This window comes from Balaenoptera musculus, chromosome X (assembly GCF_009873245.2).
Source record: "Balaenoptera musculus isolate JJ_BM4_2016_0621 chromosome X, mBalMus1.pri.v3, whole genome shotgun sequence".
Classification (NCBI taxonomy): domain Eukaryota; kingdom Metazoa; phylum Chordata; class Mammalia; order Artiodactyla; family Balaenopteridae; genus Balaenoptera; species Balaenoptera musculus.
The window spans coordinates 85,291,523-85,314,766 of NC_045806.1; the positions used below are offsets into that span (position 1 = coordinate 85,291,523).

General features: G+C 39.1%; 2 protein-coding genes across 3 annotated transcripts in view; one reads left to right on the forward strand and one right to left on the reverse strand.

The window, feature by feature from the left end:
- Positions 1-23,244, forward strand: part of LOC118888426 (nuclear RNA export factor 2-like) — a 295,223-nt gene that overhangs the window by 91,916 nt on the left and 180,063 nt on the right. The window lies entirely within an intron of this gene.
- On the reverse strand, positions 5,371-6,928 carry BEX3 (brain expressed X-linked 3). Of its 2 annotated transcripts, none has more exons than XM_036839416.1 (3): positions 6,782-6,928; positions 6,320-6,397; positions 5,371-5,940 (listed from the first exon to the last, which is right to left on the reverse strand). In XM_036839416.1, the coding sequence occupies exon 3, from the start codon at positions 5,926-5,928 to the stop codon at positions 5,620-5,622; it is 309 nt and encodes a 102-aa protein (XP_036695311.1). In that variant the 5' UTR covers positions 5,929-5,940; positions 6,320-6,397; positions 6,782-6,928; the 3' UTR covers positions 5,371-5,619. The 2 variants fall into 2 exon arrangements, with proteins under 2 accessions (XP_036695311.1, XP_036695310.1); XM_036839415.1 differs by having other exon boundaries at positions 5,371-5,986; positions 6,782-6,924.

A 23,244-nucleotide genomic window follows, 5' to 3' on the forward strand; every position in this document is an offset into this window, starting at 1 on the left:
ATATATTTTATGCCATATCCCAATGTGAGAAATGTTGAAGATTTTTTAAAAATTGATGATAACATAGAGTAAGACAATTTAGGTCATATGATATATGCGTTGCTAGGATCTCTGGCATTTTCATGTATTTCCTTGTAGCCTGTTTCTAGGCATGTTTGTATTCAATGTAATTGTGTTTCCACTATGCTACCAGTGGTTCTCAGGTGTTAATGTGCATTAGAACCTCTCAAGGGAACATGATAATAATGTATGTTTTGGGGCCCAGTTGGAAGTATGTTTGATTCATGAAATCTGGAGAGAGGTGCCAAAGTCTACATTATTAGCAAGAGACACAGAAGACTCTGAAGCAGGTAGTCTTTGGGGAATGCTTCAAAAAATCACTGATACATACAGACAAGGACTCCCTCTTAGACCAAAACTTTACTCAGGCTCCTCTGGCCTTCTTTTCAATGAGGTCTTGTTCTTGGTTCTGGCCTTGGCCTGGTAAGCCCAGTTTTAGCAAGAAATTCTGATTAGACAATTTATCAAGAATTCCCCCAACCTTGATATCCAATCAAGCTTGATACATAACCAAGTTCCTCTTCATAATTTTCCATCCTCTCCCTCACCCTTCCCATTGGCCATAAATCCCTAGCTGTCCCTGTTGTATTTGGAGTTGAGTTCAATTTCTCTCCCTTATTGCAATAGTCTTGAGTAAAGTATTTCTTGCTGTTTTTAATAAGTAATAGTGTTCAAGAAGCTGGAGGAATGACTGAAGGTACTTAGTGGAGACATGGAATACAAAAAATATAAAAAAGACCCAAATTGAACATCTAGAGATAAAAACTACAACGTCTGAAATGAAAAATATGTTAGATGGGGTTAATGGCAGATTAGATGTTGCAGAAGATTAGTGAACCTGAAGACACAGCAATTGAAACAATTCAAAATGAAATACAGAGAGAAAAAAGACAAATAAATGAACAGATCTCTTAATCCCATACCCCTATTTTATAGCACAGGGAATTATAGCCATTTTCTTATAATAACTTTGAATGGAGTATAATCTGTAAAAATACTGAGTCACTATTCTGTATACCTGAAACTAATATCATATTGTAATTCAACTGTACTTCAATTAAAAAAATGAACAAGCATTACTGAGTTGTGGGACAATCATACTGATAATCATTTTAAATGGAAATGGTCTAAGCTCTCTAATGACATGACAGAGATTGTCAGAGTGGATAAAAGACTCAGCCCCTAATATCTGAATGTTATGGAGAAGAGAGGCCTGGCTGCACACACAAAAAATCATATACACATGCTGAGAAAAAGATCTTTTTGCTAAAAATATACATACCACGGTCCAAGCATCATTAAGACAGTACTCACCCAAGCTAGTACAATTCTAAGTCAGGTGGAGGATAAAAATGCACACCTCTATAGGAGACAAACTGGGACACTGAGGTGTTTAGAAGAGAAATCTGTAATGATGGAGGGTGGAGGTGGCTCACCACAGCAGAGGAATGGAGTGGGCTTGTGACACAGTTTGGATGCTACTTCCAACAACTGAGGGGAATCTGAGGGACTTGGGTCCTGCAAGTGCAGATGAACATAAGAAGTAGTTAAACATAGCTCACACTCTCTTTACCTATTTTAGTTCTCTAGGCAGCCCTAGAAATTATCTCCATTTTACCAATGAACAGAGTAAAATAACTGAGGCACTGTCATGGTAACAACCACTGTTTATATTACTAGCTAAATGATTCAGAAGTAATTTGAAATTCATTATTCTTGTTTGTTGTTGCTTTTTTATCAAGTTTTCATCAAGTTCTTCACTATCTTTAAGTTGATTGACACATTTAGTTTGCTTTCTTTTTTTTTTTTTTGGCCGTGCAGCATGCAGGATCTTAGTTCCTGACCAGGGATCAAACCTGGGTCCTCTGCAGTGGAAGTGCGAAGTCCTAACCACTGCACTGTCAGGGAATTCCTGCTTCCTCTTTTAAAAATCAAACTTTAATATAATTAGAGATTAAGTAATACTTGTTGATTTAGGAAAAAAAGATAAAAACTTAAAATTAATCTACACACGTGTAATCTCAGTAAAGGAAACAGGGTGTTGAAAGTAAGATTTAAAATTTTTCTTCTTAGTACATTTTCTCTCTGTTCCAAAGCAACAACAAAACCACTTTAGGATGCATATTTTACAGTCAGGAACACAATAAAGCTCTTTCCATTTGTGGGAAAATGATTTTTTTTAATTGGCATACATCTGAAGATTTCTCTCTTCATATGAAATTCACCAAAGTTTATTTTTACTAAATGGAAAATATTTTCCATCAGCTACAAGGGAAAGAGTAAATTTCTAAACAGGCTAATTGTAACTTTTAAAACAATGGGGGAAAATTAAATATACAAATAAATGTTAAGATTTTTAAATTTATAGGGATGCCTTATTTATTTGGTTATGTATGTTTATATTACTCAGAAAGCACTTCGACTGGTTACACAAGATAGCAACTACATTACATGCTATATGCTTGAAAATTTTAAAATGGGATCTTTCTAAACAAAATCAGCATGTTTATTACATGAAATATGTGATATCAGGGAAGAAGACAGTGAATAGACATAGGATTTTGTCCATTTCATTCATGTAATCCAGTCCTTTTTCTACTCTCAGGACAACTTTTAAGTTTCATATATAAATAGCTCCGTTCTATTAAGTAAATGTATTCACTTAATGTTCCCAAAGTTGCCAACTGAGAGTAGACCTGCTGAAACATGACTGTTATTTTCACAGTTTTGAAAAACAGGAGCTAGCTGAAAGTTGGTCAAATGTGATCCAATTAGCTTTAAGGAGAGGAGAGGAGACACAAAAAATAAACATAGCAAGTTAAACATCTCTCCTTGGCAGGGGCTTTGAAAGAGGCAGTATTCCTCTTAAGAGGCTCTGAGCCTTGTTTAATCATGACTAAATATAGGATGATGATAGAAAATTTTACAAGTACTTTCTTTGGATGATTGGATTATGGTTTTGTTTATATTTTTCCTTATATTTTCTGCATAATCCAAATGTCTAATGACCTTGTATTACACAAATAATTATAAAAAGTATTTCATTTAGAAATGTTCCTCATAGGAACTTTTAAACATGAGCGTGTAAAGAAATAAACAACTCACAAAGACTCAATGTTAATTTTTGTTATATGTTATTTTAGATAAATTATAATTGCTAAAATCTTTAATAATAAAAATTAAATGCATTATTATATTATTAAATATCTACTACATCAGACACTGTGCTGGAAATTGAGCTCCAGGGTGATTAAGACAAAATCATTGTTGTAAAAGGGCACAGGCTTGCATAGAAAAGATAATGCCTAATTTATTTAATAATTATATAATTATACATTTATTATTAATAATAGATTCATAATGCATTAATTTAACAGGATATTTGGAAGGATTACAAAACAGTACTGGTTTAATAACAAGGTCGTACTGTATAGCACAGGGAACTACATTCAATATCCTGTGATAAACCATAATGGAAAAGAATATTAAAAAAGAATGTATAAAAAGAAGGTACTGGTTTAAATATAGACATACATTGACTGTTGAATGCAATCCAATTTTAGAAATATTAAAATTTGGAAAGGTATATTCCTTGTGAAATCAAATAAGTAAGGTAATTTAGATCACAAGGTTTGTAGAACAGTGTAATCACTGTCAGTGTTTCTCCATGCCTATGCTGGCAAAACTGAGATGCATTAGAATCACCTGAGGAATTTTCAAAACAGTAGTTACTGATCAGGTGATTCAAGGGTGACAATGGGAGGTGGGAGCGGGAAGGGCCCCCATGTGTCAGCATTTTTAACATTTCCCTCAGGTGATTATGATGGAAGTAAGGGGTCTGCGTTTACCTAAACACTGGCACATACAAGGTTTTTAAAACAAGATTGCAGATCTTGGGTTAGAGACCTTCCTTGCTATGTTCCTTTGGAAATTAAAAGTAATACTTTACAGGTAAATAGTTACTTGCTTAGGCCACTTAATTAAGAACAGTCAGGAACAGTATTGAGCTTGGTTATGAACTCCATTATAGTTTGTGAATCAATTAAAATAATAATTAAATATCTACTATGTTAGACAATACACTAGAAACTGAGCTCCAGGATTATTAAGAAAAAATCATTGTCTTCATATGGGCACACAATCACATAAAAATGATAAAGCCAGACATTGAAAACAGTTTTTAAGAACTTACAAAGCAGTTTCATGTTTCATGCATGGAAGGGATAGAAATGGGAAAGGAGTGCATTTCAGCTTTAAAATGTGTTCCTCTAACATAATTTACATGGCCTGTGGTTCTGTTAAACTGGTTGGGCAGGGCTACCCAGACTCTTTTCTGAGAAAAATCCCCCACATAGGGTAGAAACACAGGCAAAACAAAGCTTTCAGCCTGTTTGTGTTTTGGAGGTTTGAGGTAGTACAATTCTGGGCATCTACATGTGTCTCCTGAGCTGGGCCCCAGTGCATTCATGTCTGAGTTTTCAAAAGGAGGAGCATAAAAATAAAACCAAAAGGGCTGTTTTGTTCAGAACCAACATAACAAGAACCATGGGAATGGTACTCTCAGGAATATAACTCCAAAGTGAGGATAAAAGCCTTCTCCACACTTTTATAGAGGTCAAAGGGGGGATTTATCTCACCAGGGACTGCAGAGAGATCAGTGGGGTTTTGTTACCTTGTGGACTCTAGCACATCAGCAACAGGAACAGAAACAGAAGCCAGCAAAAGGGAAAGTATACCCAACTGACATGGCAATAATCAGGTGAGTAGGGGTAGTGCAAATATGATCAGAATGACAGGGTGGAACCCACCTATTTTGCCCTCTGGACTTGTGAGCCTGGGTGAAAACTCCCTTTAGTACTTCCCAAGTATCTGATAAGGGCCAGGGTCCTGCTAAATGCTGGAGAGTTGCCTAGGAGGCAGCCCAACACAGTTCCACACCTCATATATTCCACTCAGCAGCCCTGTAAGGCAAGCATTATTCCCCATTTCACAGAAGAGAAGACTGACTCTTTACAGGAATGTATCTGTAATAAAGGGAGGGTTTACTTCCAGTTAAGACTGGAAGATGCTTAAAGTTCACTTTTCTTTAAGTTTGCTGAACCAGTAATTATTTTGTACATTCACAGACTCATTGAAAAACCGTTTTCATTGCTTCTAAAACTCCAGATAATTAAAGGGAAAAAAGTCACATATTATCCAACCATAGAGAAATGTGCTCCAATTAACATCCTGGGGTATTTGATTTCAGATTTTTGGAGGGTTCATATAATATATATATATATTTTAATGAAACAATAATAAATGTATAGATTGATTTTTAATTGCTTTATTAACTTTACATTTTTCCATGCAAATGGGTGAAACGCTACTGTCGACAGAAACAGATTGCGTGCCAAGGCAATCTCCAATTAGAAGCTGGTAACACAAGAACCCACCTGACACATGGAAATTACATAAGGTTCACAGCAAACGGATCAGTAAAGGCGTATCAGGAAAATGCAAGGAAAAGGAGAACAACAGTGGGAATCACAGTATTAATCTCATGGAAAATGGCAGGAGTCAAGGCATAAGGCAAAATTCATCATGATGGTCATGGTGATTAGAGAGCTCCCCCATAAGGATACGCAGGCAATTCCTCAATTGCAGCTCCCTAAGTTTTCTCCTGATTTCTCTCATCTCCTCCATGAACATTTCCATATCATCTCCATCTCCACCCATCCCATCGTTGACCTGCCTATTGGGTATGGCCCATCGGAAATTAGGGGCAAGTCGGCGAGCCTGTCCCCGTCTATTATTTCCTGCTGGCTGGTGGCCTTCGCCCCCTCCCAAAGGGCGGTCTTCCTCTCCATTCTGCACGGGCTGCTCCATTTCTTCGTTTTCCTGGTGGATATTTGCCATGATGAGATTTTTTTCCCTGGTGATTTTTCTTTGAACAACAAGTAAGACAAAGGCAAGGAGAGAGACTGAATGCTTGGTGCACTAACCAGCAGGATTCAGAGCCCTGATATCAAAGACTTTTAAATTTTATTTTTTCCCACCTCAGGAGCCTCGTGCGCCTTCTAGGGAGCCTCCAATTTGAGCCCCTTCCCCAGCTCTCTCCTTTTCTCTCCCTCCCCCAAACCCAAAGCCCACCATTTTTCTTTTCCCAGGATTCTTTCCCAGAGCGCAGCAGGCACCAAAATGGAGGACGGGGGATAGGGCCTGGGGGAGTTAGGAAGGGGTCTCAGACTGGCTTTGCACCAGCACCCCCCGCACCGACCTGGGCCTATCCTTGCTGTCTCCTGCTCCTCCTGATTCTTGCCACGAGTGCGCCGCCGCGACGCCTAGTCCCGCAGACCTGCAAAGGGCCGGGGTGGGAGCAGGGCGCTGCTGCAGCCGGGCGCTCGGCCCCTTCCCGGCCCCACGCCCCCGCCAACCCCTCCCTCCCCGCGTCCTCCGCCCCCACCCTCAGCCGCTCCCATCCCCGCCCCCCTCCCGGGTTCACCATTGCCCTGCAGGAACTCAGGAATGATTTCCCATTGCTCTTAGTTGCTCTGCTGCCCTCCCTGGAACCCTGCAGTCCCTGTACCCCCACCCAAGGGGGCCCCCATTTCTGTTCCCAAGAAAGCCGAGGCGTGGAGAGAGCTCGCCGGGACCCGCCGCGCTGGACCCCTGCGCCGGCCTCTGGGGTTGGCGGGCCGTTGCCGCCCTGGCGTCAGCGCGCGGGCCCCGGGGCCCTTACCTGCTCCGCTTCCCCAGGGCCCGATGCCAGCCCGCCGTGCGCAGGGCAGCGGGGAGCTGGTACCCAGACACGAGTGACGACTGCACCAAAGGCTGCGTCGCTCTGCAGCCCGCGGTCACGTGAGGGCTTCGCGTCACCGCCGAGCTCTCCCCCAACTCCTGCGGCCGGTGCAGCAGGAGCGCCCCCCTCCAGCCTAGTGCACACACACAGACAGCCCCCTCCGCCTGTTTGTGCGCAGGGCCACAGCGCGCACCGCTCTGTCACTCATCTTGCTTCTCTCCAATCTGAGAGCCCACAAGTGGCATCACCTCCCTGCGGTTGGAGTTTGCCCATCTCTGGTTACCAGGGAGGGTCTGCAACACCCTCCACCTCTCCCACTCCCGCCCCAGGCTTTGGCGTTGGGTTTTTCTGCTCTCTCTTCTCGCTAACCACGGGGGCCCCCCCGCCTCCACTCCCTTGCCACACACATGTGCACAGCCACCATTGCCCACCATGCCCCTGAATTCATACCCTTCTAGGAAATTTAGATTGAGGGCTGGGGTGAGGAGGGAGCAAGGGACTTGTCAGAGAGGCGAGGAGAAGTGGGCTGTATAATATATATCCTTCCTAATAATTTCTCTTTATTTCCTTTTTAAGAAAATCAGCGCGCCATCAAAAAATTAAAAATTATGAGGTTTCATTTTTGAAAGAAATGCTTCATCCTGCGGGATGAAAATGCCTCATTGTTTGATTACATTCATCTATACCACCCAGAAAATATTTTCTCTGGGCTCCACACATCAACAACACTTTTGAAACATTTTATTTTATTTTGAAATTTTGTTTTGAAAAAATACAAGCATCTTCCTGAATACAGTTGGTATTTTCAAAATGACCTGTAAAGTAAATCTTCAGGTAGAAGTCCAGTTGTCAGACCTTGGCCATTTTATGTAAATGTAATGTGATGTTCTTGATACCACAGTCTTTGGAGAAAAGGAGCCTTTTTATTTTCTGCTTTCCTTTCCAAACCTTCCAAACCACTCCTACACATATCTCCTTAGAATGATCTCAGAAGTTAAGTATAAAATAGGTAAAAGTTCCAAAGACATTTGCTTTTTAATGTGAATGTTTTCAAAAAGTATTAGAAATAAGCATGGAGTATGAGAAGCAATTAAACTTGAAACTCATCTTGAGTGTAACTGTTCCTTTTTTCAACTTGAAATAACTGAAAACGTTTTTTTTTTTTCACGGTTAGAAAATAGAGATATCTTTAGGAAAGTGGCATTATTATAAAAAAATATTAAAAAGTGTTGGTTGTGTTAAAGGAACCGAAAGAGTTATATGTACTGAGTCAAGACAGGCCAGGCAAATTCTTACTGCCTCTAGTTTTGGCTCCAAACTACTATGTAATCTCCTACCCTGCTGAACTAGCTGGGACATTGAATAAAGAAAGAGTATATGCCTACTGCATATGTAGTTTGAAATATATAAAATTATATATATGAGATATATAGAAATATTGACATATAGCTCCAAAAGCTCAAATTACAAAATAATTGTCTTTTAAAGGAATGCTAGTGATTCCCGGATTCTGTCTCACTGTTAGCAACTCTTCGTATAGGTAGCTCTATTAATGATATCCACTGGAAGGATGCTGATTAGAGGCATGAGCTGTAGTATCAGACATGTCTGGGTTTAAATCCTGTTTCTGCTACTTACTTGTTGTATGACTTTGGGTCAATTACTTATCAAGGTCTCTGTGCTTCCTCTGTGAAACAGGGATTGTTAGAAGAAATAGATCACATATTTCAAGTATGTACCACAGACCCTAAAGAACCATCAATGAAAGTTGATTCATTACTTTTGTTTACTATTATTAGATGGTTTCTAACAAGATTTGAAGAGTAGGCAAAGCATAGTTCCGTCCTTAGCTAGATCCACTTGTCTTTAAAATCTGTGAGAGCCCAAAACACATCTGCTATCTTCTACTTTGCAAAGCCAGTGACTTATAGAATTCTTTGTACCAAGTAGGTGATTGGTAAATATTTGTTGACTGATACATCCACTACTAAGGCTAATAGGTTGCTTTTCATTCAGAGGACTGTATTTAGAGCAATATGGAAAAGCTGTCATGAAAATTAGGAATTACCTAGAAAGAATCCCCTGAAAGTAGACAAACCACTATGACATAACCATTGAATACAAAGTTAAAGAAGTGGATTTTTAGTTCTCTCAGTGGCTAAATGTTTTGCTATTATCTTTTTGACCCATCTTGGATAAGTCTTTTGCTTGAAACCACCAAGTTTTCTTGGATGGAAAACATGCATCTGTATATTTTTCCAGATTAGATGTTATGCTACATAGGAGATTAGTTGTAATGAAGTGCTGTTTTAAAGATAGGTGAAAATTGTCCTGGAAATGATGTTATCTTCACTAAAATGCTGTGAGGTATTGATTGAGATCTTTTCTTGTCCTTGGTGTTTTCTGAGGAGTTGAAGATAACAACCTATGGAGAACAAAATGTTTTTAATTTCTAAGGCAGAGTTAGAAGGACACAAGAGTCTTAGTTTGGGACTCATGTGCCCTGAAGGACAGAGAGAGGGTGAACTGGTTTGATGGCTTTTACCCTAAAATAATAGAGGAGTAGTGTAATACTGGGAAGAAGGAGACTGGGTTCACGTTTGGGGAAGTGCAGTATTCGTGAAAAGAACCTATTTCCTCTCCTTATCTCCTGTAATTATAGTGGATGGTGGCACTTGATTGGTTCCCTTCCCCAAAGCCAAGGGAGTGGGATCCCAAAAGAACTGTACATAAAGTTTAGGGATATCTACAAAATGTTAAGGTTCACTAATTCCTTTGCTGGATATCTGCATTACCATTGGGATTTTGAGCTACCCAGATGCTATAGGAGACTGGAAAGAACATTTTGGAGAGATTATGTGGTGGTGTGGCCAGGTAGAGAAAGGGCTACCAAAGTTCCCAATTCTGGAGAAGCATGAAAAATAAATCCTACCATGCCTACAGGTTCCAGAGTTGGGGAGTGGGGAGTTATTGAGATACAGATTTACCAGTAACTGATACAGAGTAGGGCAAAGAGACCTATGAATCATAGGAATGCCATGTGAGGGTTATAAGAGTCACATGCAAGATATGGCCCAGTCTTCCAAGGAGACACTTGGAAGGGAGCTGCTTGGATGTGAGTCCTTATCAGCAGGTTCTCTAGAAGTCAGACTTGAGCTTCAGTGATGATTAATCACGTGGGGATAGCAATCTTACCCTAGGTATTCACATAAAGAGTTGTCTTTTTATCCGTCTTCAAACTCTCAAGTCATCTGAGTAAACACAGGGAAGGAGGTTGTGATTGTTAATTTTATGTGTCCACTAGGCCATTGGATGCCCACATATGTGGTTAAATAATATTTCTGTGTGTGTCTGTGAAGGTGTTTCTGGAAGAATTTAGCATTTAAATTGGTGAACCAAGTAAAGCAGATGGCCCTCCCCAATGTAAGTGGGCATCATCTAATACCATTGAGGGCCTGAATAGAACAGAAGGGCAGAAGAAGGTTGAATTCATTCTCTGCCTGATTGCTTGAGCTGGGACTTTGATCTCCTGCCCTTGGTGTTCCTGGTTCTCAGGACTTCTGACTCAGACTGGCACCTGCATGTCAGCTCTCCAGCTCTCAGGTCTTTGAAGTACATCATTGGCTTTGCTGGCTCTCCAGCTTGTAGACAGCATACCATGGGACTTCCCAGCCTACATAATCATGTGAACTTGTAATCAGTCTATAAACCTTATAATCAATAAACCTATCTATCTATCTATCTATCTATCTATCTATCTATCTATCTATCTATCTATCTAGAGTCTATCTAAATGATAGATAGACTCTAGATAGATAGATAGATAGATAGATAGATAGATAGATAGATAGACTCTAGATAGATAAATCTCATAGAGGGATGAGGAGGATTCTGAATCAAAAGTGATATTGGTGTTTTAAAATACATAGAACCAAGAAGAAAACTGCTATATATAGAAAGGTTAAACAACAAGGTCCTGCTGTACAGCACAAGGAACTATATTCAATATCCTGTGATAAACCATAATGGAAAAGAATATGAAAAAGAATGTATACATATGTATAACTGAGTCACTTTGCTGTACAGCAGTAATTAACATAACATTGTAATTCAACTACAATAAAAAATAAATTTAAAAAAAGACATAGAGGGCTTCCCTGGTGGCGCAGTGGTTGAGAGTCTGCCTGCCAATGCAGGGGACATGGGTTCGAGCCCTGGTCTGGGAAGATCCCACATGCCGCGGAGCAACTAGGCCCGTGAGCCACAATTACTGAGCCTGTGCGTCTGGAGCCTGTGCTCCGCAACAAGAGAGGCCGTGATAGTGAGAGGCCCGCGCACCGCGATGAAGAGTGGCCCCCACTTGCCACAACTAGAGAAAGCCCTCGCACAGAAACGAAGACCCAACACAGCCATAAATAAATAAATAAATAAATAAATAAATAAAGACATAGAGCCAAATCTTTAACAGTTTAACTGAACCTATTTTAATAAGCAAAAGTGACTGAAAAGTTGGGGAACAGGACTGAGATACAGTTAAAGAAGCCCATTGTCCAGTAGAAAGTGGAAGGTGGGGATGATAGAGCACTACTGAGGCAGCTACTGGAAAAATAAGACTGTTTTGTAATTTTACGTCAACTAGTTATCCCTCAATCAAATTGTGGTGATAACAGGTTAATATTCCAACAGAGGAAGCTCATTTTTGCTGAGATCTTTTTGCATGTTGCCATGATATATATTGTAGCTCACATGTATTTGGCTGGAAATGCACCCAGTTGGACTGTAGTTATTGTCCTATTCTCCTCTCATTATACTCTCCTGGGTGAGTGCTAGGCTTGGGAGAAGATAGTCTGGCGCATGGTGGGCTCTGTGGGTGTGGATATCTCTGTTCCTGCCTAGAATGGTTCTCTATGTGTCGTCCTGATGCTTCATTGCTGCAGTCTTATTGTGCTTCTCTTTTTTTACTACATTTAAGCACCTATTAACAAATTGAAACTAAGTATTAAAAATCTAGGAAATTATGCCTACTCTAGCTTCCCTATAAGCTATGGCCATTATACCTTTGATGCCAAGACCTTTGAAGAATTGAGAACAGACCTGATAAAATTTTAAGGGTGTTACTGTAAGAGTTTGAAACATTTGAAAGATAATGTATTTCATTCAAGAGATCTAGTCTTAAATAATAACAAAGCTATAAGGCTAAGACGTCTGAGTGTGAAATCAACAGATATTCAGGACCTCACTATCTATTAGAGAGCTGAGGGATGTTATTTTATTTTAGAGACTGCAGATGCTGTCTTGAGACACCAGAGACCCATGGCCACTCTTTCCTGTGGTTTAGGACTCTGGTGAAAAAGAAGTTCTGTCCTGTATAGTCTCTAACTGATTAATTGAACTACACTATGTATGGGCCAAGAGAACTCCTTTGACCCTTCTAGCTACAGGCCTAGGCTAGCATCATTCTTACTTTCCCCTGGACTTTGGGATGAACTTAGAAGAGTATCAGGAAACTTAGCATAAATGTTTACCTTGCCTTACTGTTGCTAGTCCCATGTAAGTTCCATTACTGATACAGTTTTAGCACCTAGCAAGGTCCTAGTACCCAGTAGGCCCTATTAGTTCAGGGGTTGCAATTCATATGGCCACAGGTGACATATATTGAGTGAAGCCGGCTGAGCAGGAATCTGGTTAACTAGGGAGCATGTGCTCTATCGAAATGAGATAGCCTTGGGGACTTCCCTGGTGGCGCAGTGGTTAAGAATCTGCCTGCCAGTGCAGGGGACATGGGTTCGATCCCTGGTCTGGGAAGGTCCCACATGCTGCGGAGCAACTAAGTCCGTGCACCACAACTCCTGAGCCCGTGCGCCTAGAGCCCGTACTCCACAACAGGAGAAGCCACCGCAATGAGAAGCCCGCGCACCGCAATGAAGACCCAACGCAGCCAAAAAAAAAAAAAAAGATAGCCTCTGCCAATTATTATCATGAGACAATTCAGGCCCTGTGTTGCCAAATATTCCTTTTTTTCCCTCAAGAGATATCAGAAATATAAAAGTTTATGCGAAATTGCCCCCTCCCCCCAAATAAGCTGCTAATTTAAAATTCTGCATTCATTTTCTCACCTTTCCTCACACTTAACTCTATTTGGCAGACTTGATAAAACATTGGCTTCATACTATTGTGTGCCTATAGCTATTGCCTGCAGCATGACACAGGACTCTTCCAGTTATCTATTGGTAAGTAGCAAACCATCCCAAAATTCACTGGTGTAAACTGTAACTGATATTTATGCTCACAGACTCTGTGAATCAGAGGTTCAGAAAGTACACAGTGGAGGCTACTCTGCTCTAGGATGTCTGAGCAAAAATAAAAAATAAATAATAAATAAATAAATAAATAAATAAATAAATAAATAAATATGAAGTACTGTGTATCTGTAAAAAAAAAAAAACAACATACATAGTGATGAAAATGAAATAAAACAGCACTTATATAAATGCTGATTATGTCGAGCATTGTTGTATATGTATATTCATTATTGCACTTTATCCTCCCCCAAATCCTATGAGGTAGGTGCTAATATTATCCCCTATCTTATTTTACAAATAAGAGAATTGCAGGATAGCAAAGCTATGCAACAGATAGGAGGTGGTAGAGCAGGAATTCAAACCCATACAGTCTAGTTCCTAAGTCCATGTTCTTACCCTCTACTCAGTTTCATTAATTAATAAGTCCCAAATCTATATCTCATTCTTTCTTTTATTCATCTATTGTTTGAGACCTTTTCTGTGCTATGCACTGCCTGCCCATTACACATCTCAATCTCAGTACCATATTTAGGAGTTCTGATTCCCTTGACATAGTTCTTTCCACTTAATAAAAATATAAGAAATATACTTTTCATTCAATCAATTTATTGAGCATCTACTATGTCCCAGGCAAGGCCCTGGAGATATAAAAGACAATAAGACAGATACAGCCTTCATATTCTTACGGAGCTCATGGTTTAGTGGGAGGAAACCAGGAGAGTGTGGTAAGTACTGAAGGGGAGATTGGAGCACTGAGTAAGAGGACTTAAACCAGTTGCCAGTAAAGTCTTCCAGGAAGAAGCAATATCTAGGAGATCAATTTCTGCTATGACAGTGTGAGGAGCTCTGTGGAACTGCTTTCCTGTGAAACTCATAAAAAAACCAAACAAAATAATTTAAAGGCTCTAGAAATGGTTTTAAGGGCATATATTAAGTGGAAAAACATCTATTCAAGAAAATCTATAAAAACTTCATAAGAAATATGAGTCTGTGGTATTTGAACCTAGACCTCTCCCTCCCTCTCACTCCCAGGTCAAGGAGGCATAAACTGCACTCCTAACTGTCAGTTAAGAACACAGGACATCCTCTTCCTGCAGCTTGCAGCCATGGGGATTTCTTCCTGGGAAGAGAAGGATATCAGCATTCCTTATCCTGCCCCAACTACTGAGATTGTGAGGTTAAGCTCCAGGTGAGTGCAGTTGAGAGGTGGGGGCTCTTTCCTTCCAACCAGCCCCCACTGATAGAATGGAGGCTGTCCTGTGGGTGTGGCACCACTGAGAACACTGGGGCCCTGATCATTCTTGGTTTGGCTTGAAAGGCGTGGTTCCACACTATGAGAAGCAAGGTGAGAGGACATCAGGCTGCTGTTTCCTTTCTACCCACATTGAGACACCAGCTCCTAAAGCAGAAGTGTCATTCAAAGATAAGAGTGCCATTGTCCCCACTCCCAGATCCAGAGCCCTGGCTCAGAGATTTTGCCTGGGGAGAGAAGAAAGCCATAAGTCATATAGGTTCTAAAATTTCCCCAATGGAACTTACTTTATTTGCAACAGAGCATGGAGACTGTTCAAGCCAAAGGTGCTCTAAAAACAGTAGTGGTTGTGGTGGAGGCAATTGGGAAGTGATTCTTAAGTTAACTGTAAGCTGGCTAGATTGTTTTAAAAAGCCAGGTAAGAAGATGGCTGTGGGGAGTTCTCTTACCCTGTTTGGAACAAATATTAAACACTGACCTTTGGAACTATTCCTGCAAGTGAGCCCAAATTTGATTGAATTAGGCTGCAGAGCAATTGATGCCCAAGGGCATTATTAAAAATAACAGATTAATCAACTGGCAATTATAGGAGCCTAACAGCTGGGTATGGTCAGGGCTACGACCTTTACAAGTGCTTCTCAGTCCCTCACCTCACTCTCACTTAATTGGGACAGGATGACTAGAGAGGGGTTGGGATTGGATATTGTCCTTCCTTCAGGTCAGTTAGGCTTATAGGTTAGGCTCTGGTAAAATAGTTTCTCTTGAGGGAAGGCCTTATTTAAGAAGAGTAGAATGCTCTGGGTGCATTAAAAAATGGCTACTTTTCCTTTCCCCCTGCCAGAAGCACAAGGAAATTTTCTCTAATATTCACCGTGAGAACCTCATAGGGCTCTGAGAAGTAAAACTCATAAAGGTGTGGGAGCACTCCTTAAGACTGGGCCTCATGGAACAGGATAGAAAGCCCAGAGATAAACCCACACACCTATAGTCAACTAATCTATGACAGAGGAGGCAAGGATATACAATGGAGAAAAGACAGTCTCTTCAATAAGTGGTGCTGGGAAAACTGGACAGCTACATGTAAAAGAATGAAATTAGAGGGGCTTCCCTGGTGGTGCAGTGGTTAAGAATCCGCCTGCCAATGCAGGGGACACGGGTTCGAGCCCTGGCCCGGGAAGATCCCACATGCCACGAAGCAACTAAGCCCGTGAGCCACAACTACTGAGCCCGCGTGCCCGTGCCACAACTACTGAAGCCCTCGTGCCTAGATCCCGTGCTCCACAACAAGGGAAGCCACCGCATTGAGAAGCCTGTGCACCACAATAAAGAGTAGCCCCTGCTCTCTGCAACTAGAGAAAGCCCGTGCGCAGCAATGAAGACCCAACACAGCCAAAAATAAATAAATAAAATAAATAAATTTATTTAAAAAGAAAAGAATGAAATTAGAACACTCCCTAACACCATACACAGAAATAAATTCAAAATTGATTAAAGACCTAAATGTAAGACTGGACACTATAAAACTCTTAGAGGAAAACATAGGAAGAACACTCTTTGATATGAATCACAGCAAGATCTTTTTTGACCCACCTCCTAGAGTAATAGAAATAAAAACAAAAATAAACAAATGGGACCTAATGAAACTTAAAAGCTTTTGCACAGCAAAGGAAACTATAAACAAGATGAAAAGACAACCCTCAGAATGGGAGAAAATATTTGCAAATGAATCAATGGACAAAGGATTAATCTCCAAAATATATAAACAGCTCATGCAGCTCAATATTAGAAAAAACAAACAACCCAATCAAAATATGGGCAGAAGACCTAAATAGACATTTCTCCAAGAAGACATACAGATGGCCAAGAGGCACATGAAAAGCTGCTCAACATCACTAATTATTAGAGAAACGCAAATCAAAACTACAATGAGGTATCACCTCACACCCGTTAGAATGGGCATCATCAGAATATCTACAAACAACAAATGCTGGAGAGGGTGTGGAGAAAAGGGAACCCTCCTGCACTGTTGGTGGGAATGTAAATTGATACAGCCACTATGGAGAACAGTATGGAGGTTCCTTAAAAAACTAAAAATAGAATGACCATATGACCCAGCAATCCCACTACTGGGCATATACCCAGAGAAAAACATAATTCAAAAAGACACATGCACCCCAATGTTCATTGCAGTACTATTTACAATACCCAGGTCATGGAAGCAACCTAAATGCCCATCAACAGACGAATGGATAAAGAAGATGTGGTACATATATACAATGGAATACTACTGAGCCATAAAAAGGAATGAAATTGGGTCATTTGTAGAGACATGGATGGACCTAGAGACTGTCATACAGAATGAAGTAAGTCAGAAAGAGAAAAACAAATATTGTATATTAACACATATATGTGGAATCTAGAAAAATGGTACAGATGAACCGGTTTGCAAGGCAGAAATAGAGACACAGATATAGAGAACAAATGTATGGACACCAAGGGGGGAAAGTGGGGGGTGGTGGGATGAATTGGGAGATTGGGATTGACATATATACACTAATATGTATAAAATAGATAACTAATAAGAACCTGCTGTATAAAAAAATTAAAAAAAAAAAAAGACTGGGCCTCTCTGGAGTTTTAAATCTCAGACTTGACCACACTGAACTTCCAGCAATTCGTAAATTGTAGTTTAGGTTTTCCTACATCAGTACTGATTCCTGGGGAAGTTTCTGTTAATACGTTTTACTCCAGCAAATTGTGATTCTCTGTATCTGACTGTCTGTCTCTCCTTTTTTGGGGGCAGTGATTTGCTCTGTGACTTCAATTCTCTAATGGATCTAAGAAGAGTTGTTGATTTTCAGTTTGTTCAGCTTTTTACTTATTGTTAGAATGGAGTGATGACTTCTAAGTTCTTTCCATGCCAGACCAAAGCAAGAGGGAAGTTAATGATAAAAGAGTTAATCCATAAGGAGTATATAACAATTATAAATATATATGCACCTAACAACAGAGCACCAAAATATATGAAGCAAAAACTGACAAAAATGAAGGGAGAAATAGATAATTCAACAGTAATAGTTGGAGACTTTAATACCCCGCTTTTAATAATAAATAGACCAAATGGGCAGAAGATCAACCAGGAAGTAGAAGACATGAGAACACCACACACCAACTAGACCTAACAGACATATAGAATATGCCACCCAACAACAGCAGAATGTGCATTCTTCTCAAGTGCACATGGAACATTCTTCATGGTAGACCATGAAGGCCATAAAACAAGCCTTAATAAATTTAATGGGTTAGAAGTAAGACAAGGGGCTTCCCTGGTGGCGCAGTGGTTGAGAATCTGCCTGCCAATGCAGGGGACACGGGTTCGAGCCCTGGTCTGGGAAGATCCCACATGCCGCGGAGCGACTGGGCCCGTGAGCCACAACTACTGAGCCTGCGCGTCTGGAGCCTGTGCTCCGCAACAAGAGAGGCCGCGATACTGAGAGGCCCGCGCACCGCGATGAAGAGTAGCCCCCGCTTGCCGCAACTAGAGAAAGCCCTAGCACAGAAACGAAGACCCAACATAGCAATCAATCAATCAATTAAATAAATAAATCTTTTTAAAAAAAATTTAAAAAAAAAAAAAAAGAAGTAAGACAAGATATGTTCTCTGACCGCAGTGCAATAAAATTTTGTATAAACAACATAAAAAAATTAGGAAAGTCACAAATATCTGGAAATTAAGCAAGACACTCCTAAACAGCCAATGCATCAAAGAACAAATCAAAATGGATATCAGAAAATACTCTGAGATTAATGAAAAATGAAACATGACATATAGCATACCAGAACTCATGGGAATGGAACTTTGGTATGTAGAAACACAATGTACTCAAAACAATGGGATGGAGCTAAGCTTATGCTTAGAGGGAAATATATAGCTGTATACATAGCTGTAAATGCCTATATTAAAAAGAAGAAAGATCTCAAATCAAGATCTTAATTTTCCACCTTAAGATGCTGGGAAAGAAGAGCAAACTAAGCATAAAGCAAGCAGAAGGAAGGAAATAATAATGATGAGAGCAGAAATTAAAGTAATGGAGTATAGAAATAGAGAAAATTAGTGAAACCAAAGCTGGTTCTTTGAAAAGATCAACAATATCGACAAATCTCCAGCTAGACTGATGAGAGAGAGAGAGAGAGAGATGTGTGTGTCAAGTTACTAGAATCAGAAATGAAAGAGGGGTCAATATTACTGAACTTATAGATATGAAAAAAGATTATAAACGAATAATATGAAATATGACATGCCATTATGTTATATAACAGACAAAATGGACAAATTCCTAGAAAAATACAAACTACCAAAACTATCTCAAGAAGAAATAAACAATTTGAATAGACCTATAACAAGTGAAGAGATTTAATTAGTAATAAATTTTTAAAAACTACCCATAAAGAAAATTCTAGGACACGTGGCTTCACTGCTGAATTCTATCAAACATTTAAAGAAGAATCCTTCACAAATTCTTCAAAAAAAAAAAAAAAAAGAAAAGGAAAGAACACAGAACACTTCTCCTCTTATTTTATGAGACCAGTATTATCCTGGTATGAAAATCAAAGATATGACAAGAAAAAACTACAGACCAGTATCTCTTATGAATATGGATGCAAAAAATCCCCCAACAAAATACTAGGAAAACAAGTCTAGAAACATATAAAAACAATTATACATCATGACCAAATGGGATTCATCCCAGAATGCAAGTTTGGTGTAACATCCCCAAGCCAGGAATTCCCTCAACATAATAAAAGGTATCACAAAAAACCCTCAGCTGACATTATACTTAATGTTAAAACACTGAATGCCTTGCCCCTAGTATCAGAAACAAGACAAAGATGTGTGCTCTCACAATTTCTATTCAACATTACACTGAAGGTTCTAGCCAGGACAATTAGGCAAGAAAAAGAAATAAAAGGCATCCAGATTGAAAAATAAGAAGTAGAACTATCTCTATTTACAGATGACATAATCTTATATATAGAAAGTCTTACGGAATCCACTGATAAACTAACAAAACTAACAACTTCAGCAAGGTTGCAGGATACAAGATCAATATACAAAAATCAACCATATTTCTATACACTTGTAATGAACAATCTGAATAAGAAAATTAAGAAAACAATCCTACTTATAATAGTATCAAAAAGAACAAGATATTTAGAAATAAATTTAATAAGGGAAGTACAAAATTGATACTCTGAAAACTGCAAACCATTATTGAAAGAAATTAAAGAAGATGCAATTAAATGGGAAAAAAATCCCATGTTCATGAATTGAAAAATTTCATATTGTTAAAATGGCAATGCTTCCTAAATTGATCTACAGATTCAATACAATCCCTTTCATAATCCCAGCTGATTTCTTTGTACAAATTGACAAGCTGATTCTAAAATCCATATATATTGCAAGGGACCCTAATAGCCAAAACAATCTTGGAAAAGAATAAAGTAGGAGGACTCATGTTTCCTGATTTCAAAATTGCTTCAAAGCAATGGTAATCGAGACAGTGTGATACTGGCCCATGATAGACATATAGGTCAACAGGACTGAATTGAGAGTCCAGAAGTAAAACCATGTGTCAGCTGATTTTTGACGAGGGTGCCAAGACCATTCACTGGGAAAAATAAAATAGTCCTTTCACAAATAGTCCTGGACCAACTAGATAGCCACTTGCAAACTAATGAAATGAGACCCTTACCTCACACCATATACAAAAAAAGTAACTAGAAATAGATCGGAGACCTAAATGTAAGAGCTAAAATGATAAAACTCAGGGAAAAAAACCATAGGGATAAATCTTCATGACCTTGGATATGGCAAAGGATTCTTAGATATGACACCAAAGTAATGAGCAGATAAAGAAAAAATACATTGAATTTCATCAAAACTAAAATTTTTAGGGCATCAAAGTATACCATCAGGAAAGTGAAAAGATAACCCACAGAATGGGAGAAAATATGTACAAATCATGTATCTGATAAGGGACTTGTATCCAGAGTATATAAAAACTCTTAGAACTCAATAATAAAAAGGCAAATATCCCAATTCAAAAATGGGCAAAGGATTTGAATAGACATTTCTCCAAGTAAGATATACAAGTGGCCAATAAGCACATGAAGAGATGCTCAATATCATTAACAATCAGAGAAATGCAAATAAAAACCACAGTAAGATACCCCTTCACCTCTGCTAAAATGGCTACAGTCAAAAAGTCAGAAAGTAAAAAGTGTTGTCAAGGACATGGGGAAATTGGAACCCTTACACACTGCTGATGGAAAGGTATAATGGCCAGTCAGTTTAGAAAACAGTATGGCAGTTCCTGAAACAATTAAGCATAGAGTTACTGTATGACCCAGCAATTCAATTCCTAGATATCTACCCAAGAGAAATAAGAACATATGTCCTTAGAAAACTTGTACACAAATGTTCATAGCAGCATTACCCATAACAAGCAAAAGATGAAAACAGCCCAAATATCCACCAATGGACTAATGAATAAACAAATGTGGCATATCCATACAATAGAATGTTGTTCCGCCATAAAAAGAAATGAATACATGGTACACAATGGGCGAACCTTGAAAACATATGCTAAGTGAAATAAGCCAGTAACAAAAGACCACATTTTATGAGTACATTCTGATGAAATGTCCAGGGATAAGCAAATCTATAGAGACAGAAAGTAGATTAATGTTTACTTAGGGCTGGGGGGATAGAGGCGTAGTGGGTGGGGTCATAGGTAAGGTATGGTGTTTCTTTTTGACTTGAAAATGTTCTAAAATTGACTGTGGTGATAGCTGCACATAACTGTGAATATATTAAAACCATTGAATTGTACACTTTAGGTGGGTGAATTGTATGGTATGTGAATTATAACTCAATAAAGCTGTTTAAAAAAAAAAAAGAAGTAACATGTATTCTGGGATGAATGAGTAGGAGTTATCCAGGCTAAGTGCGTGAGGAGTGGTTGAGAGAAAGTTTCAGGCAGGAAAAACTATGGGAACAAAGACCAACACTTGAAAATGCATGGAGCTTTAAGGAAATGATGGGAATCCGTTTAGCACAGTGTTGCTGTTGTTGTTAGTATTTATTAAATACTAACTGTTGCAGAGCAGAGATTAGGAGTGAGGGCTTTGACCTTAGGCAGGCATTCCATTTAACAGCTGGGCGACCTTGGCTTGAGACATGTAATCTCTCTAAGCCTCACTTCCTTTTCTATTAAATAGTAGGTTAATGATATAACACCTGGAAAAGCACTCAGAATTCATGCAAGGGGAGAAGGACTTTGTATAAACCCAAGAAGCTATTTTGACAGTTACAATGCAAGGATAATAGAATTATCTATTAGGAGAAAATTTTTAAAAAAATAATCATTTCTTAAACAATCAGATAGCAGGAGGCCTGGTGAGATATCAAAATGTCACTTTAAAAGACATAATCCCTCCCTTTAGTGAGCTAATGGGCTTTATCTTGGTATTTGTGGGTATGTGTATGTATGTGTGTGTATATACGTATATATTATACTGTACCTCCTGTCCTTCATTTTTCTTTTAATAATGCATGGTGAACATGTAGTACGTATGGATCTACCTCATTCTTTTAAATAGATTCTTTACCCACACTATATTGAAAATATTAAGGGGGGTGTTTAGGCAAAATATTTGAATAGACATTTCTCAAAGTAAGATGTATAAATGGTCAATAGTACATGAAAAGATGCTCCATGCCCAACTAAATTATCTAGCAAATGATGCAGCTGTTTTTGCTAAGGCTCTTGCAAAACGCTGGTGTCAAAATATCAAATAATTGCTTTTGGATACCATTATGTGTCAAAGGTTCCCCCTCCCTCGAAACTTTCCCCGTAGAGGGAACAGACCAGCTTTCCTCTTAGCTCTTGGCTTTTCCTTTTATAGAGGCAGTGGCGATTACATGTATATGGAATCTGGGGTTGCCTTACAAACACACACACACTCCTGTTAGTTTTTCAGTGAAAAATTTCACATAAGATTACTCCTGTCATTAGCATCTTGATAAATCCATTGGTTTTGCTCTTCTACTTCTGTAATTTTGTGTGTCATGGTAGCTATGTCTTTAAAGTTCCTCATAGATTATTTACTTTTAGTTTCTTAGTTGATGTTCTTTTCATTGAGTTAATTAGGATTCATTCAAAATCCTATGTATTTAAGTAAAAACTAGAAAGAGTTACAAATTCCCTGTTTACAGTCTACAGTATAATGCATTATCTGCTTTAACTTGGAATTATAAATCAAAATGTGTGATATTAGGAAAGGCTTACCATTCACATTAAGATTTACTGCACAGAGAAAAGTGTTACCGGGAGAGGCAATCCACCTTGGGTCCTGAGCATCCCTGCATGTTCTTATTGGGTATACCAAGAATGTAAGGCCCTGACCACTCTTTATGCAAGCAGTCCATTTCTCAGAGTTGTGTTTGCAGCAGGCAACTTTGAGGGATGAGGTAACGTCTTTCCGTGGACACAGAGCAGGCTTGCTTTTGCTTACTATGAAAGCAGTGAATTCTCCAAACTCAGGTATCTTTCCTAAAACACAGTGCACTGCATGTGCAGGCATCCAAGGGACTTGAGGATAATGGGGAACTGATATAAACCAATATGAAGCCGTTGCTACTGCTTTTACCATGAGTAATAATGTCCTTAGTCTCTGATCAGGATTCTAGTGTCTTCTGTCATAGCAAAAGCAGGTTAAACAGTAGCAGGTTAATGTTAACTTGTTAATTTGTAAGTAGGGTAAAATCTCAGACTGCACACTTCTTG

What these genes read in the sequence shown, in the direction of transcription:
- BEX3 (XM_036839415.1), bottom strand. Translation starts at nt 5,958, where the DNA reads ATGGCAAATATCCACCAGGAAAACGAAGAAATGGAGCAGCCCGTGCAG.